Source organism: Ornithorhynchus anatinus, chromosome 2, assembly GCF_004115215.2.
Source record: "Ornithorhynchus anatinus isolate Pmale09 chromosome 2, mOrnAna1.pri.v4, whole genome shotgun sequence".
Classification (NCBI taxonomy): domain Eukaryota; kingdom Metazoa; phylum Chordata; class Mammalia; order Monotremata; family Ornithorhynchidae; genus Ornithorhynchus; species Ornithorhynchus anatinus.
The window spans coordinates 44,866,930-44,884,923 of record NC_041729.1 but is presented as its reverse complement, the minus strand read 5'-3'; the positions used below and the strand labels follow the sequence as shown (position 1 = coordinate 44,884,923).

General features: G+C 45.3%; 1 protein-coding gene and 1 non-coding gene across 4 annotated transcripts in view; both read right to left on the bottom strand.

The window, feature by feature from the left end:
- TECPR1 (tectonin beta-propeller repeat containing 1) overlaps positions 1–17,994 on the bottom strand; it is a 57,460-nt gene that overhangs the window by 11,666 nt on the left and 27,800 nt on the right. For all 3 annotated transcript variants that reach the window (XM_029056349.1, XM_039911090.1, XM_029056356.1), the window contains 8 exons: positions 15,513–15,668; positions 14,497–14,646; positions 14,222–14,379; positions 13,230–13,357; positions 12,485–12,587; positions 8,688–8,784; positions 8,486–8,565; positions 997–1,053 (listed from right to left, as the gene is read on the bottom strand). In XM_029056349.1, the coding sequence (XP_028912182.1) occupies positions 997–1,053; positions 8,486–8,565; positions 8,688–8,784; positions 12,485–12,587; positions 13,230–13,357; positions 14,222–14,379; positions 14,497–14,646; positions 15,513–15,668 (929 nt within the window). The remainder of the gene's footprint in view (positions 1–996; positions 1,054–8,485; positions 8,566–8,687; positions 8,785–12,484; positions 12,588–13,229; positions 13,358–14,221; positions 14,380–14,496; positions 14,647–15,512; positions 15,669–17,994) is intronic.
- LOC114809703 lies at positions 9,095–9,232 on the bottom strand. The gene has a single exon (XR_003757480.1). It is a non-coding gene; the product is annotated as a small nucleolar RNA SNORA7 (small nucleolar RNA).

The following is a 17,994-nucleotide window of genomic DNA, read 5'->3' as shown; positions in this document are numbered from 1 at the left end:
CTATTTATTCCTCGCAACACCCCTGTGAGGTAGGGTTCAGGTATTATTATCCCAAATTTACAGCTGGGGAAACTGTGGCATGGGGAGGTTAAGTGGTTTGCCCACAGCTACGCAGGGAACAGGTGTCAGAGCCCAAACTCAAACTCAGGACCTTGAGCAGTCAGGTCCACAGCTCTTCCATTGTGCCATGCGGGGCAGAAAGCCCCACCCGGGTATCCGCAGCTGCTGGATAGGAGCTGTCACAATGGGGAAGGATCTCCCTTTGAGTTGGGCTGGTTTTGCGCATCTCTGAACTACTCCCTCCTGCCAGAAAGGTCTCGCTTAGGTCAGACCTAAATCGCTTTTGCCTCAGTTGAAGCCTATTGACTTCAAAGCTGTTCATCACCTTTGCCCTTCTTACCTCATCTCCCTTCTCTCCTTCTACAGCTCAGCCCACTCACCCTGCTCCGCTGGTGCTAACCTTCTCACTGTGCCTAGTTCTCGCCTGTCGAGCCGTCAACCTCTGGCCCATGTCCTACCTCTGGCCTTGAATGCCCTCCCTCCTCAAATCCGCCAAACAATCACTTTTCTCCCCTTCAAAGCCCCACTGAAGGCTCACCTCCTCCAAGAAGTCTTCACAGAGTAAGGCCCCCTTTTCCTCAGCTCCCCCACCCTTCCTCGACTCGCTCCCTTTGCTTTTCCCCCCCGCCCTACAGCACTAATGTATATATGCATATAATTATAATTCTATTTATCTATATTGATGCCTGTTTACTTGTTTTGATGTGCATATATCTATAATTCTATTTATTTATACTGATGCCTGTTTACTTGTTTTGATGTCTGCGTCCCCCTCTTCTAGACTGTAAGCCTCTCTATTCCTGAATTGTACTTTCCAAATGCTTAGTACCACGCTCTGCACACAGTAAGCCCTCAATAAATATGATTGAATGAATTTCTTTCCATTCTCTCCCATAAGCTTCCCAGAAACAAAAGTCCAGAACATGGCAACTTTACCTCGCCCAGCGTCTTCGCCTCACAAAATCCTTCATAGTTTTGTGACCATGGTAGGACCTGCCGGGGAAAGAAGAAGTGTAAAATATTTCCCAACTTCTAAAAACATTTCCCAAAGGCATCCTCACTGTTCTCCCCATGCTTTCTCCACTCTTCCTCTGTCACCGAGCCCCCTTTAAAAGGCTCATCTTCCCTCTCCTCTCCCTTAATCTGCACCTTCGCCACCCCACCCCCAGAAGTCCTCTGCCACAGCCCCTTTATCTCCAGCAGAAAAACAACGCCCAATCCTGGGTCAAAGGAGAATAAAGTCCCTAGCTGGAACTGCCACCGTGCGATGGCATCTGAAATGGGTGGCTCCTTGTGCTGTCAGGGTGGCTGAGACTCAGTTTTCTCCCAATTGCTGATAGTCTGGGGAGCCTTCATTCATATCCTACCTGTTCTCCCACAAAAATTAGAGCACCACCATTTCCCAAAACCCTCGTTCCCACATGCTCCCACCAGCCACATAATTCAATCGAGAATAGCAGTTCCTCCTCCTGCTAATCTTTATTACTCGACTGTTTCAGACTTTTAACTCCCTCCTCAAGCCTTCTGTCCCCCCGACTCCTCCATCTCTTGCCCCTAATGACCTGGCCACATACTTCATCGATAAAACTGAAACCATTAGGCATTGCCTCCCCAAATTCTCCCCTACCCCTCAAGAGTCCCTTCCTCTTCCAGTCCCATCTTCACCTCTTCCATCCTTCCCGGTAGTATCTCAACACATCTATCTCCTTTCATCAAATTCTACCCTGCTCCACCTGTGTTCCTGACCCCATCCCTACTCAACTTAACAATTACCCTCTCCTTTCTTCCCTGTCTGACAGCCACCTTCAACTGCTCACTTTCCATTGGCTCCTTCCTCACTGCTTTTAAGCATGCCCTTTCTCCTAAAAAGATCCTCCCTTAACCCCATGCCACCCTCCAGTTATTTTCCCATCTCCCTTCAATCATTCCTCTCCAAAAGCCTCAAGCAAGTTGTCTAAGTTCACTGCCTCCATGTCCTCTCCTCAACCCCCTGCAATCTGCAACCCCCTCCATTCCATGAAAACAGCTCTCTTTAAGATCACCAATGGCCTCCTTCTCACCTATCAATCAATCAATGGCATTTATTGAGTGATTACTGTAAGCAGAGGGCTGTACTTCGTACTTGGGAGAGTATCCAAACCCAAAGGCCTCTACTCTGTCCTACTCCTCCTCAACCTCTCTCCTGCCTTCGACACTGTGGACCACCCCCTTTCTCCTGGAACATTTACATAATATTGGCTTCACCAAAACTGTCCTCTCCTGGTTCTCCTCCTCCTACCTGTAATCGCTCCTCATCAGTCTCTTTCACATGCCCATCCTCTGCCTCTCATACTCTAAATGTTGGGGTGCCTCACGGTTCAGTTCTGGGTCCCCTTCTAGTCTTCATTTACACCTCCTACCTTGGAGAACTCATTCACTCCCATGGCTTCAGCTACTATCACTATGCAGATGATTTCCAAATCTACATCTCCAGCCCCAATCTCTCTCTTTCCCTAGTCTTGCAAGTCCTCCTGCCTTCAGGACAGATCTACCTGGACGTTCCTCTGACACATCAAACTGGAAATGTCCAGAAGTCCTCATCTTCCCACCCAAATCCTGTTCTCCCTGTGACTCTCCTACCATTACAAAAAGCACCACTATCACCCCATCTCACCTTGTCATTTTCCTCAACTCTTCTTCAACCCACATATCAATCATATTTACTGAGCACTACTGTGTGCAGAGCACTGTACTAAGTGCTTGGGAGAGTACAATGTAAGAGAATTGGTAAACACATTCCCTACCCACAGTGAGTTTACAGTCCAGAGGGGGAAAAGGACATTAAAATAACTATACTATAGATATGCACACAAGTGCTGGTGGGTACTGAGAGAGAGGGGTGATTAAAGAGTACAAATCCAAGTGCAAGGATGTTGTAGAAGGGAGTGGGAGAGGAGGAAATGAGGGTTTAGTCAGGGAAGGACTCTTGGAGGAGATGTGATTTTAATTAGGTGGGTAGAGTGATTATCTGTCAGAGGGAGAGCATTTGATGTTCTAGGAAAATTCTGGTCACCCCCAGTACAGCACATCCACTTGGTACCAAGACAAATTTATAAAATCTAGCGGAGCACGGATTTTAACACACATTCAGTCACCAAATCCTACTGGTTCAATCTTCACAGCATCTCTAGAACTCTACCTTTCCTCTCTATCTGAACTACTACAACTACCACAGTGATCTGAACACTCATTTTCCATCCTGACTACTGCATAGGCCTCCTGGCTCACCATTCCTGCTTCCTGTCTTTCCCCACTCTGGTCGATAATTTACTCTGCTGCCCGGATCATTTTTCTGAAAAACTGTTCAGTCCATATTTCCCTACTCCTCAGAAACTTCCAGGGGTAGCCCATCCACTTTCACATCAAACAGAAACTCCTTACCACTGACTTTTAAGCATTCAATCAGTTCTCTCTCTCTCCTACATAACCTTGCTGATCTCCTACTAACAACCCAACTGACAATGTGTACCTCGATCTGGTCTATCAACCCTTTGCCCACCCCCTCCCTCTTCATACCTAACAGTCCATCTCCCTCACCACCTTCAAAACCTTCTTAAAAATCACACCACCACATGAGGCCTTCCCTGACTGAGCTCTTTATTTCCCCTACCCAATCTCCCCTCTATGCCAACTATGAACTTGGCCATGTACCCCTTAGGCCCTTTGATACTCAACCCAGTCTGACAAATACTTATGTCAGTATTCTTATGCTCTACTATTTCCACTAGGCTTCATCTATTTTAATGCCTGTATCCTTCTGTATGCTTTAAGCTCGCTGTGGGCCGAGATCACATCTACCAACTGTTGTATTGTACTTTCCCAAGCACTTAGTACAATGCTCCGCACATGGTAGGCACTCAATAAATATCATTGGTTGACTGACTGAATGCAGCCTTGGGACTTGTAAGTTCCTCCCGAGGATGAGTTCTTTTTCCAGAAAAATGTCAGATTCTCAAGGCTATGAACTATGTTTTTTTATGTGTACGTACGAAATTCTGTATTTAGGGAAGCAGTACGGCTTAGTGGAAAGACTACCGGTTTGGTAGTCAGAGGTCCTGGGTTCTAATCCTCCCTAAGCCACTTGCCTGAGTGACCTTGGGTAAGTCACTTAACTTCTCTGTGCCTCAGTTCCCTCATCTACACAGCAGAGATTCAGAACCTGATCTCCCTCCTACTTAGATTGCCAGCCCCATCTGGGACCTGATTACCCTGTGTCTACCCCAATGCTTAGTACCATGCTTGGCATATAGTAAGTACTTAACAAATACATAATTATTATTGATATTATTATTATATACTTGGCAATACCTAGTTCTGCAAAGAGTAGGCATTCAACATTGTTGACTGCCTGGGAGTAGTCAGAAATCAAAACTCATATGGTAGAAATTCTTTTTATAGAAAGAAGAACAGTTTTCCTTAGAAAAGCAAGGAGGTCTAGTGGAAGAAGTATGGAAATAGGCATCAGGAATTGTGGGTACTAGTCCTAATACTCTCACTTGCTGGCTGTGTGAACCTGGACAAGTCACTTTACTTTGCTGGGCTTTGGTTTCCTGATTAATAGAACACAGATAAATAAAATGTCTGTTCACCCTCCTTCTTAGACTGTGAAGCCCAGCTGGGACAGAGACTATATCCAATCTGATTACCTTGTATCTACCCTAGCACTTAACACAGTGCTTGACAAAAAAGAAGAACTTAGTAAATACACTATTATTTTTATATCATTATTATGAAAAGCAACAATACAAGACTCCTTGAGGACTGGGACTGTACCTTTCCCAAAAGTTAGCATTTTGCAAATGTTCATTAGTTTTACACTCAGACCACTGTAACCAAGCTCGGTGTGAGTTCGAACTGACATTGTCTGATACGTGCCAATCTCATGGAAATTCAACCCATATATTGAAAAGTGACATCCAAACCACAAGACAGCTCAATGTTAGACTCCTACAGAATTAAGACATATGCAAGAAGTTCCATAGCAACATCAAAGCAGCCCTATAATAGCAAGGAACCCCACCAACAAGTTCTAATGCAAACAGTAAATGGATTATTTAGCAGACTCCCATTAAGACTATAGGCATGGTTAGCTGAGGCCACCAAGACTGGTTTGGTGACACCAGTCAGCGATTAAATAACTATTCTCTGTTATGCCATAATGCCAGTTTCCATTATGTGTTTTGACTAGAATAGCGTTAGGGAATTAGGGAACGTACATCTGAAAATGCAAGCTGTTGGACAGGTAGCATGCCACAGGGGTAGGAGAAAGTTTACAGACATGGCCAAATATGGCCACTTATCTGCTCTGTGATGTTGGGCAAGTCATTTAACTTCTCTCTGCCTCAGTGAACTCATCTGTAAAATAGGGATTAAGACTTTAAGCCCCATGTGGGACATGGACTGTGTTTAAACTGATTAGCTTGAATCTACCCCAGTGCTTACTACAGTGCCTGGCTCATAGTAATTGCTTAACAAATACCATAAAAAAACAAAATCTTGCAACTCCTCATGTTCCTGACACAAGGAAGGTTGTAGAATTATACATGTATGCTGTACAGTATAGCTGACCAATGGAGGGAAACTAAGGCAGAAATGGTCCAAGGTTACTCACATTACCACCCCACCAAGGATTTATAAATATACAGACACACACACATTGAGGTCATATGGCCCCCAAACAGAAAAACCACAGTACTGCTTACAGGGTGCTGAAGCCTCCCCTCATCCATTGGCAAAAAGGGATCCCTGCAGAGATGTCAACATCACTTCAACACATTCTACGGTCAAAGATGAGCCCCTTCAAAACACAGAGACTCTACTGTCTTGCCAAGACATGGGCCTTCTTTCAATTTGAAGGAAACCATGCCTGTAGAGTTAGGAAAAATGGTAAAGTTTCTGCTATCGATGGAGTATACCTGTAGAGATCTGCCTAAGCACTTAAATACGTGTTTCCTTGGGCATATGGATCACTGAGGATCACAAGGTCTTAAAGACGACATTATCATCATTATCTCCATGAGGAAAGGTCAGGGAGCAGATTGGCAACTGTTGCAACATTTTATAGCTCTCCACTGCTAGCATGATCTTGGCTAGAACCTTTCTAGACTGGCTTATTACTCTTAATATTATACTATGGTATTTGTTAAGCACTTACTATGTGTCAAGCACTGTACTTCACACTGGGGTAGATTCAAGATAATCAGGTTGGGCACAGTCCCTGTCCCACAAAGGCCTGACATCTAAGGTAGTATTTAAGAGCATTATTTACCATAAGCTCCCACAATCAAAATGTGATTTTAGTTCACAGCTTGGCAGAGCAAACCTGATGTCTGCTACATGGCAGATATATGAAAAATGCAGATTACAGTACCAAGATGTCCATAGAAAACCTACAGCACCTACAAAAGTTTCAGACTCCACAAGTACAGCTGGACTCTGGCAATCTCTAAGGAACTGTGTCCATGAGATGTTCATTTAGATCCTGGGATTTCTCAGGTAGGGGTTGAGAGTGCCCTCTCTGACGACCCATCGCTCATCTTCATCAGGGTGAAAAGGTCTAGGTAGTAGATCTGGTTTTGCCAACATTCTCTGTAGTCCGACTGGAGGATACAACAAACTATCAGGATACTGCTGTTAGAAGGCAGTCCAATCTACTGGGAAATCTAGCACCACAAGCCAAAGCCTCACGGAAAGATCTAGGGACTGTCATTTAGGAGTCGTGGTTTGAAAACAACTGTGCCCTAAAGGCACACATTTAAGAAGACAAGCAGGTGCTGGTGAACTGCTTTACAGAGTCAGGTCAGGGCTATGGATTGACAAGAAACTTGAAGAAAAACGAGGCTGTATTAGCCTGCATCAAAGTAAACCACACAAAGATGATCACTGGCAGCAGAGAACTGAATTCTGTAATGGAATTCAGCTATCTAGGCAGCACAGTCAGATGATGCACTGTTAGGGTTGGTCAAGTCAAGAAGGCCACCACATCTTCTGGGAGACTGCCAGAGTTTGGAGAAACATGACATTACCCTTCATGTTAAATTAAAAATCTACAAAGCCATAATTCTGCCCGACCTTTTATCTGGCTGAGAGACTTGACTATACCATAAACACTACATTGAGTGGCAAGACGGGATCACAGATAACAAGGTCCTGGAATAAAGTTAGGATACCAGCACTGTAGTTGGCTCACTGCAACCAAGCTTCGCTGGAGAGATCATGTACAGAGAATGAATGACAGAAGAATACCCATGTAACTGTGAGTTGATGACCAGAAATGAAGCTAGCAAAGGGGTATGTGTGGGTGGGGGTAGGGGAAACGGGAGGATATAGAGGACAAATTTGGAGCACATCTGAAACACAGCCTTAGTGAGGCAAGGCAGCTGAATTTCAGAAGACATCTACTGCAGTCAGATCAGTCTGGGGGTGGGCTACAATTAAGGAGTGGCTCTCCATAAGCAAAAGCTTCAGGAGGATGATCATTCATTCAATTGTATTTATTAAGTGCTTACTGTGTACAAAGCATTGTACTAAGTGCTTAGGAGAGTATAATATATCAAACAGACAAATAAAGCTAAGGCAACACTATAAAAAAACAAACAACATCAGGCCACCAAGGGACTGTCTTTGTATATGCCTGTACAAAAGGGACTGTCAGCCAACCATCAATCTTTGTATCCTCACTCCCTCCCCACCCCCAACACAAAATTCCCCCAAGGTGACTATGAAAAACACAATTCTGGGTCGATAGCATTTCTTATTAAAACCTTCCTTCAGTTAATCAGTTAATCACATTTACTGAGCACTTGCTGTGTGCGGAGCACTGTACTAAGTACTTGGGTGAATACAATATAACAATAAACAGATATATTCCCTGCTCACAACAAGCGTCAGTTGTTTTAAGTTACTTTTCTTTTGCTCCCCAGACTGACTCTACTGTTCCGGAGGATGCACATAGGTAGCTGAACAAATATTATTTGTCCTCCAGGAGAGATGCCCCAGTTAACTGCCACCTTCCCAGATCATGGCCACCCAACAGCCGCTCTTAGCGGTTGATTTACCAATCCTTGACACTTACGCACAGTCTCAGTTAACATTAACTCACACTTCTCTATTTATTTTTCCATACTCTATCAGCGGCTCTAGAATTCTTCCTCCTCCTCTAATTATATTATTTGTGTTTAGTTCTGCCTCTGTCAAATCTTTCCCAAGTCTTCAGTGCAGTGTTTTGCCCACAGTAGGCTAAATACATACTGTTGACTGATCATTGATCTTGACCTCTGTTTTGCTCTTTCACCCCACTTCCCTGAGCCAAAGTTAAAGGCTTTGAGAAAAGTTTCTTGATCATTCGCTGCGTCCCTCATTAAAATCTAGAAATGGAGCTGCTTACGCTGGGAAGTCACTCGCATACTGCCACCCTTCCCGGTCGGTTCCTCCAGAAATGTTGAAATCTATATACCAGTCGGAAACCTAGGAGGCAGAGAGACAGGGTGAGTGGAGGGCCAGGGAGAGGGAATGGGTTCCGATGTTTCTTTCTTGTCAATTCTCTGCTGGCCCGAACCAGCAGGAAAGTGGCCCAGGCTGGAACTCACCCAGGTCCAGTGCAGAGATGGTGGCTTGGTGCTGGCTTTGGTGCACTCCTGCAAGCCAGTACCGTCGCTCCACATGTAGCGGTCGGTGGGCAGACCTCTGCAACAGAATAACATGCAGTCAGTATGTCAGTCAACTGTATTCACTGAACTTACTGTGTGCATGGCACTGTACTAAGCCCTTGTCTTGTTCTATGCTGTCGTGTCGTTTCCGACCCACAGCGACTCCATTGACACATTTCTCCCAGAACGCCCCACCTCCATCTGCAATCATTCTGGTAGCGTATCCACAGAGTTTTCATGGTAAAAATACAGAAGTGGTTTACCACTGTCTTCTTCCTCGTAGTAAATCTAAGTCTCAGCCCTAGACTCTCTCCCTTGCTGCTGCTGCCCAGCACAGGTGAATTTTGACTTGTAGCAGATTGCCATCCACTCGCTAGCCACTGCCCATGCTAGGAATGGAATGGGTAGGCCTCTGCTTGACTCTCTCTCCCATAGCTGAGACTGGAAGAGTACTGGAAATTCTCCAGGTGCAATCCTGAGAGGAGACTAAGCCCTTGAGAGAGTATAATATAACAATATAGACAGATTCCTGGCCCACTATGAGTTTACAGTCTAGAGGGGGAGACAGACATTAATATAAATCAATAAATTATGGATACGTATATATGTACATGAAGGGGTGAAAGGTACAGGGAGCTCAAGTGGGAAAACGCCCCCAGTCGCCATCCTAGTCAGAACAGAGACAATCCCCACCCAACAAAGGACTCACAAACTAGAAGAGGGAGACAGACAATAAAACAAGTAGTCAGGCATCAACAGCATCAAAATAGACAGAATTATAGATGTATGTCCAAACTGATTAATTTATACCTACCCCAGCACTTAGTACAGTGTCTGACACATAGTAAGTGTTTAACAAATACCATACAACAAAACAGATACTAGTCATAGTCAACTCATGCCCCCCCCCCCCCAGGCTCCACCTCCAAATTTTTGAACCATTTTGATCCCTTCTCTCTTTGATCCTTGGGAACTTCAATAACTACATAAATGCTCCTGACAACCTTTCTGCTACCCACATTCTGTCACTCCTCAACTCACCACTCACCTACCTGGACACACACTTGATCTCATCCTCTCTAGTGTCTGTATAATCTCTACCCTCAAAAACTCTGAAATCCAGATGTCCAAACCTCCTCCAAATAAATCTGTTGTTTCCCCCAGAGACCTCTCATCTTCTGACCTCATGCAATTTTCTCAAGTCATCATGACACACTTAGCCTCCAGACCCAAATTATCTTCCCTTGACCAAACTGATGCCCTGAACACCACCCTCTCTACTGAACTCAAAGCACTCACTCCCCATCCCTTCATCGATCTTGTACCACCAACCCACAGCCCCGAATCACCTGCAGTCCACTTCCTTCGATCCTCTGCACAAACCACAGAGCACTGCTGATGGAAAGTTTTAACTGTGCTCTCTTCTCTGCCTGGCAAAATTATTTCTACTTCCCTACTGACACCCATGCCCACTGCCCTCGACAGTTGTTCTAGACATTTAACTCCCTCTTCAAACCCTCTGTACTCTCTCTCCAGCCAACTCTCACCTCTAATGATCTGGTCACACACTTTACTGAGAAAATTGAAACTATCAGACATCATCTATTAAAATCTCTCCTACTCCTTTCCAGTCCCTCCCTTCTTCTGCCCTTTCTTCAACTCTCCCATCCTTCCCAGCAGTATCTCAAGAGATCTCCTTCATCCTCTCTAAATCCACCCCTCCACCTGCCTTCACATCTTATCAACACACTTGCCCCCTCCCTTTTTCCATCCCTGACTGCTGCCATCTTCAACTGTTCGCTCTCCAATAGCTTCTTTGCCACTGCTTTCAAACATGCTCATGCCTTCCCATCCTAAAACTTACCTTTCCTCATCATACACATTGAGCGAGCTGTCTACACCCACTGTCTCAGATGCCCTTGACCCAGACTCTCCTTGACCCCCTCCTATCTGGCTTCCGTCCCCTTCACTCCATAGAAACTGTTCTCTCAAAAGTCACCAATGATCTCCTTCTTGCCAAATCTAATGGCCTCTACTCCATCTTAATCCTCCTTCACCTCTCAGCTGACTTAGACACTACTGAGCACCCCCTTCTGGAAACATAATCCAACCTCAACTTCATTGACACTGTCCTCTCCTGGTTCTTTTCTTATCTGGCTGCTCATTTTCAGGCTCTTTCGTGGGCTCCTCCTCTGCCTCCAACGCCTTAACTGTGGGGAGCCCTCAAGGTTCAATTCTGGGTCCCCTTCCATTCCCTTGCAGAACTCATTTGCTCGCATGGCTTCAACTACCACCTCTATGCAGATGATACATATCCAGGGATCTATCTCCCTCTCTGCAGACTCACATTTCCTCCTGCCTTCAAGACATCTCTATTTGGATATTCTCCTGTCACCTCAAGCTTAACCTGTCCAAAAAGCAACTCCTTATACTCCCACCCAAACCCAGTCCTCCCCGTGACTTTCCCATCACTGTAGACAGCACCACCATCCTTCCAGGTTCACAAGCCTGAAACCTTGGCATTATCTTGAACTCCTCTGTCTCATTCAACCCACATATTTAATCCATCATTAAAACCTGTCAGTCCAACCTTCACAACATCACCAAAATCCACCCTTTCCTCTCCATCCAAACTACTATCATGCTAATCCAAGCACTTATCCCATCCCGCCTTGATTCCTGAATCTGCCTCCTTGTTGGCTTTCCTGCCTCTTGACCCTCTCCACTCCAGTTCACACTTCACTCTGCAGCCTGGATCATTCTTCTACAAAAACATTCAGGTCATGTTTCCTCACTCCTCAAGAACCTCCAGTGGTTGCTCATCCATGTCCACATCCAACGGAAATGCCTTACTATAGGCATTAAAACTCTCATTCATCTTGCCCCCTCCTACCTCACCATGGTATTCTCCTACTACAACCCAGCCCTCACTTTGTTCCTCCAATGCCAACCTACTCACTGCATTTTGATCTTGTTTATCTCACCCGTCCTCTCACCCATGTCCAGCCTCTGGCCTGGAATGCCTTCCCTTTTCATATCTGACAATTAGTCTCCTCATCTTCAAAACCTTATTGAAGGCACATCTCCTATGCTCTCAATTCCTCTTTTCCCACTCCCTTCTGTGTTGCCCAGCCCCACAGCACTTACAAATACATCCATAATTTATATTAATTTATATTAATGTCTTTCTCCCCCTCTAGACTGTAAATTTACTGTGGACAGGGAACATGTCTGTTTTATTAGTGTGTTTTACTCTCCTAAGCACTCAGTTACAGTGCCCTACACACAGTAAGTGCTCAATAAATACCAATGACTGATTGATGGGGGTGTGGGGGCAGCAATTTGTAAAATGCAAACAAACTAGAGTTTGGCAGAAGGTCCAAATGCAGAGTGAAGGAAATTCAGCACAAGTTCTCATCTAATTCCATCTCTGCCACTGACTTGCTGTGGGTTCGGGTCACCTCTCTAGGCCTCAGATTTAACATCTGTAAAATGTGGATGAGAATGCATGCCCCTGCTTATGTTAAAAGGAATGTCAAGATGACTCATGAGACAATTTAAGCAGAGAAACGCTATGCTTTTACAGGAGAGACTATATAAAACTCTAAGAATTAATACTGCTAGAGAAAAGGCTTAAAGTCTCAGAAATGGGCTTTAACAAGGACTATCCCGACTGAAACTCACACCTCCTCTTCTTTGCTCGAATTCTGGGGTGACTTTTTGCTTTGGTAACTTACCTGCTGGTGTAGCCGGTGACTGGGTTCCACCGCTGGTTTTCATAGATGTAGACGCATTTCACGTCGGACTGCGTGTAAATATTACTGGTACTAGTGGTCAGTCCTGTTGGGAAGCATTCACCATGAGCAGAGCCACAGACCAAACCCCCTTTTTGTTGTTTCTGTTCTGGGCCCAGAGGAAAGCTCCTTCCACTTGAAAACAAACTAGACATAGTCCTATGAATGGCAATTTTGTCCTCTGGCTTCCTTTATTTCAAAGCCAAGGTAAGAGAGATAAAGTGCATGCCTCTCTTCTCCTTCAAAGAGCCCATTCACTAGCTCAGGCCTAAAAAATCTGCAGAGTTACGGGCATCACAAGTTACCACAACTGGCAATCGGGTGTGAGAGAGGATCGGGGCAGGAGGCGGGGAGACATCTGGCTGCAGTTCTGGCTGGGGAGTGGACTCCAATTCACAGCCAACAGTGCCCCTAACACTGGTTCTCTGTTCTTACTCAGAACCTCAATCACAACACTGATGTTGGCAGCTTTGAAGGTCATCTGTCAGCCAGGTGTTCACTGGAGGGTAACCTCTATGGCAGCAAGAAGCCTATTTGGGAGGACGACCAAATAGGGATTAAAATGGAAGACAGATCTCCAGAGATGAAAGACTTCAGAGATCCAGTATTATCCACTGACTAGTCTTCACTGCACCTGAAGCCCACCCTAGCCCCTCGAGCGGAGACAGGAGAGCATGGACTTGGTTACCTTGATGAAAACCTCCTCCATATCCACCAGTGTAAACCCAAGCAGTGCGGTCATAGCCAATTCCCCACACCACCCCATGGCTATTACACTCCACCACACGGAGATGACCCCCAATCTGACGCCAAAACCTAGAAGGAGAAAGGAACCATTTTTAATTTCTACCATGAAAGACAATGAAAGCAGCAGCCAGGTCCTGGAGTAAAGGAGGCCTTGGAAATCAAAACACTATGGTACAGTGTCCCATGGTGGGATGTGAATGACTGCTTTCCCAAGGGCGGTCTGAGAGCCTAACAGGACCATGATTAGAGAAGTGCTAAGGCTAAGAATCCAGGAGTCTAGGACATCTTGAGTTGTCAGGGTGGAGAGGAATGGTTGATGGGGCAATTGAAAAGCCAGCGTGTTACCCAAAGGGCAGGGGGAAATACTACCACACTCACATTCCTCTACAGGGCCAATGGCCAATCCTAGGAGGCCCTGCGAGAACAAGAGTTTTACTAGAATAGGATGAGAGAGCCTTGACCAACTGTGGACCAGAGGGCCCTGAGACTTGACATGGTGATATCTTGAAGTGTTTTACACTGCTTCCCCTACGTGAACATGCATTTTGTCTGTATCCCCTGCTGGATTGCAAGCGCCTAGGGAGAAAGGGATCAGGCTTACCAACTCAACTGAACTCTCTCAAGCGCTGCACACACTAAGCACTCAACCAATACTGTGCTTCTGAGGCTTTAATACTAATCCCAACTTCATTTCCTGGGCCATATGGTATCTTATTTGCTAACAGGTTGCTCACTAGCATTATGGAGACAGTAACCCACACTGTCTCTTCGATGTACTCATCAAAATGTAAAGTGCATCGATCTGGTTTTCCCCCAGCCGATCCCCGCGCTTGCCCATCCGATGCCGGGGAGCACAGTGGTGAGCGCGTGCTCCCCAATCCAAGTGTTTCTGAGGCTTTAGCTCAAGACATAAATCACATACGGGTCACTCACATTTGGTCACACGGCAGGGGGTTCGTGGCAGCCTCCAGGTCTGAGTGTGGCTCACTCACGAAGATGTCTCCTTTACAGGTGACTGACCACATGGACTGGTGGGAGGGGGGGCCCTGGAGCCTTCGGCTCTCACAGCAGCACACGCCAAGCAGGGTGAGCTGGGGACCCAAGATCAAAAGCAAACACGGGAGAGTCACTGACTCGGACAGGCAGCCCGACTTGTCGGAATGGTTTAAGGCCACCCTCCCGCTGCCCTCCGCGAGACTGGCACTCACCCAGTCGTACATTTCCTGTTCAGTCGCGGCAGCGAGGCGAATAGGCCACCTCTGCTTTGTCTTCTCAGGGGTGTACACAGCGAAAGAGTGTTTGGCCTCATTCAGTATAGGGACCAGGACGGTCACTTCATTCAGAAACACATGGATGTACTGTCCAAGCAAGAGGACCAAAAAAACTTTAAGTGCACTCTTATTTTACTTTCTTTCTAGCCCCGTGTGCCAACAGCAAGCATGACAGAGATGGGGGTTTGATGCACTTCATCTGCTGAGTCAAGGGTCAGCGAAAACAATGCCAATTCAACCACCCCCACACTTTGCCCTCACTGCTTACATCTTTCTCTTCATCCCTCTGCCGCTAGCAAGACCCACTCCCCACTTAATCTCAACCTTCCTGATGAGACTGGGAATGTGTCATATTGCTATACTGTACTCTTCCAGTGCTTAGTACAGTGCTCTGCACACAGTAAGTGCTCAATAAATTGACTGAGCTGAAGAAAGATTTATGCTATTTCATCTCAGCAGGCAAACTCTCAGGCTGCAAATCCAACGTGCTCCCCTTCACATCAGACAGACCACCACTCTCCCCACCTTCAAACTCCTGCTGAAATTACATCTTCTCCTGGAAGCCTTTCCCTAACTAATCTCTCATTTCTCCACCCTATTTTTCTCCCAGTGCATTATCCATGCACTTGAGTCTGTACCCCCTAACACTTAGGTGCTCACTCCACCCGCAGCATTTTTATGCATAACTTTATACTTGGTTCCTTTCCCTACGTATAATTCATTTTAATGTTTGTACCCCCGCAAGCTTGTAAGCTGAGGGCAAAGACTATGTTTACTTACTCTATTGTACTCTCCCAAGTGTTTAGTACAGTGCTCTTCACACAGAAGGGCTCAGTAAATACCACTGATTGATGGAGGACCACACAGCCCCTTCGTCATTAAATAAGATTTGTGTCCCCCCAGCTTTCTGTCTTTTTAACATGACGCAGGGCTGTAGTCTCTGACCCTCGCACCTTCTTCTCCTCGTGAAACATGTAGTAGATGAAGAGGATACTGTCCCGCATTCCATCGTTCCCTGAGAACTGCTCCAGTGCCACTCGAACGTCAATCCACTTGTGGGGCTTCCAGTCAGCCCGCCACTGCAGGGTTCCCGTTTTCACCCACACCGACTGCAGGAGAACAGTGAGAAGCAGACTTACAAGGGAAAAACAAATGCAGTCACTTCAAAAATAATAATAATGATTGTACTTGTTAAGCGCTTCCTATATGCCAAGCACTGCTCTAAGTGCTGGGGCAGATACAAAGTAATCAGGTTGTCTTAATCTCCATTTTATAGATGAGGTGACTGAGGCAAAGAGAAGTTAAGTGGCTTGCCCAAGATGACAGAGCAGACAAATGGTTGGGTTGGGATCAGAACCCACATTCTTGGACTCCAAAGCCTGTGTTCTTTCCACTAAGCCACACTGCCTCACAGCTTCTCTGATTTCAAGCAACCCATCTGGGCACGACTCTCTGAGGAAATCCTCATTTCCCATGGGCAACATCACTTTTTTAGTAATTTTCTTTTTCATGGTACTTTTTAAGGACTTACTATACTGTACCAAGCACTAGATACTAATACACCAATTATACATATTTTCCTCTTGAGAGCTCAAAGTGCTCTTCCACTCCTGGGATATCTCTAAAAGTGCAATTTTCCCCATTCTGCAGATAGGAAAAAACCCAAACACAAAAAGGTTAAGAGACTTCCCCCAGGTCATAGTTGGTGGTGATCCTAATCCATTTCCCTCTCCACTATGGAGTAATTCCTTCCTTAGGCTTAAATTGATCAGAAGCCTGCAAAACAAGTCTTACATCTTCAGGTGCAACACATAGGGTCTCACGAAAATGTTTCCCTCCCAGCTTTACATTATAGTATGTGCTCCAGGGTGAAAACCCAAGTGTGTACATCTGTGAGTTTTGAGTTTTTCCCACTGAAAGAAGGGTCCATGAGCTTCCAAAGGAGGTCCTGAGCCCGCAGCCAGAACAAGTTTCAGACATTCTGCAGCCCCAAGCAAGATCCGTGGAGACATCATATTGGGTCCTGCAGCACCACTCCCAGGCTTGGCTCAGGGCAGGACAGTTAAATCAATCAATCATATTTACTGAGCCCCTCCCACATGCATATCACTGTACTAAGCACTTCGGAGAGTACAACAGACTTTGTAGACATGATCCCTGCCCACAAGAAGTTACAGCCTAGAGCAGTGAAAGAGAGTAACTACTTGGCAGTGCAGAGGTTTCGCTCTTTCAACTCCCAGCCTTTTCTCTACCTCTTCCCGAACTGAGCTGGTGAGGAACTGATTCTGAGGGACTTGCACTGGCCAGGTTACACCTGACCAAGTGATTGTCTCTTGTTCCCTAACAGTTAGGGAGCATTGGGCTCTCTAAAATGTGGGTCCCCCTAAAGCTGGCTTTGGGTGATAACTCAGTTCATTTGTCCCTAAAACCAGCCACTCCTGCAGATGTCTTTGGGTGAGAAAAAACAATGTGGCACGCACAGTGAGCGAAGAAAAGAAGAAATATATTTTGGTTGCATTATGATCACTTTTTGATCTTCTTAGTACAGTGCACTGCATCTAATAAATATCCTTGCTACATCTTCTATTCAGATTGTTCAGGACCTCTGGGCACATTACTAAACAACTATGGTTAAGCACCCACTTTGAATAGAGCACTGTACTGAATGCCATGGGAGATATTAAAAGAAATGAAAGACATGGATCCCGCCACTACAGGAGTTTATTAAAATCAAACTAGATAGGCTGAACCCACACAAGAATACATAATTAGCCTCAGTGTATAGAATGTGTACCTGTCTGAAAAGTGGTCCATAATGCAAAATTCTATACATCTAAATCCTATTTCCTGTTGATTTCCATTCCAAAATTGAAGATATTTTCTTCCAGTTCCTCTCCCTCTGTAGACTGCTTGTGGGTAGGGATTGTGCCTACCATCTCTGTTGTCCTGTAATTTTGCAAGATCTTAGTACAGTTCTCTGCACATAGTAAGTGCTCAATAAATAACAGATTGATTGATGGGCTGTCCTACCACTCTCTAGGGAAATTTTCCCAAGGATCTTCGTAGGGGGACAATTAAGCACTGGATACAGGATTCAATTTCCAAGCAAATGTATTGGTATTTCACCTTTTAAGTCACTCTGCCTCATACTGTTTAAAACCACGCTGGGGCTTAAATACTATAGAATAGCTTGAAAATTTCTAGTACAAACATATGTGATCTTTTTATTTCATTATAGAATTGCTCACTTTTGTTTTCATTATCTCTATGCTCTTACTCATTTACTTTCTGTATATTTGACCATTTATGGCTGCTTGTTCCTCCTGCACAGAGGGCCAGCATTGTATCTTTTGCTTCAGTTGAATGTTTCCAAGTGTCTAGACAGAGTTCTGCACACAGATGGTGCTAAATAAATGCTGTGATGATGATGATGCT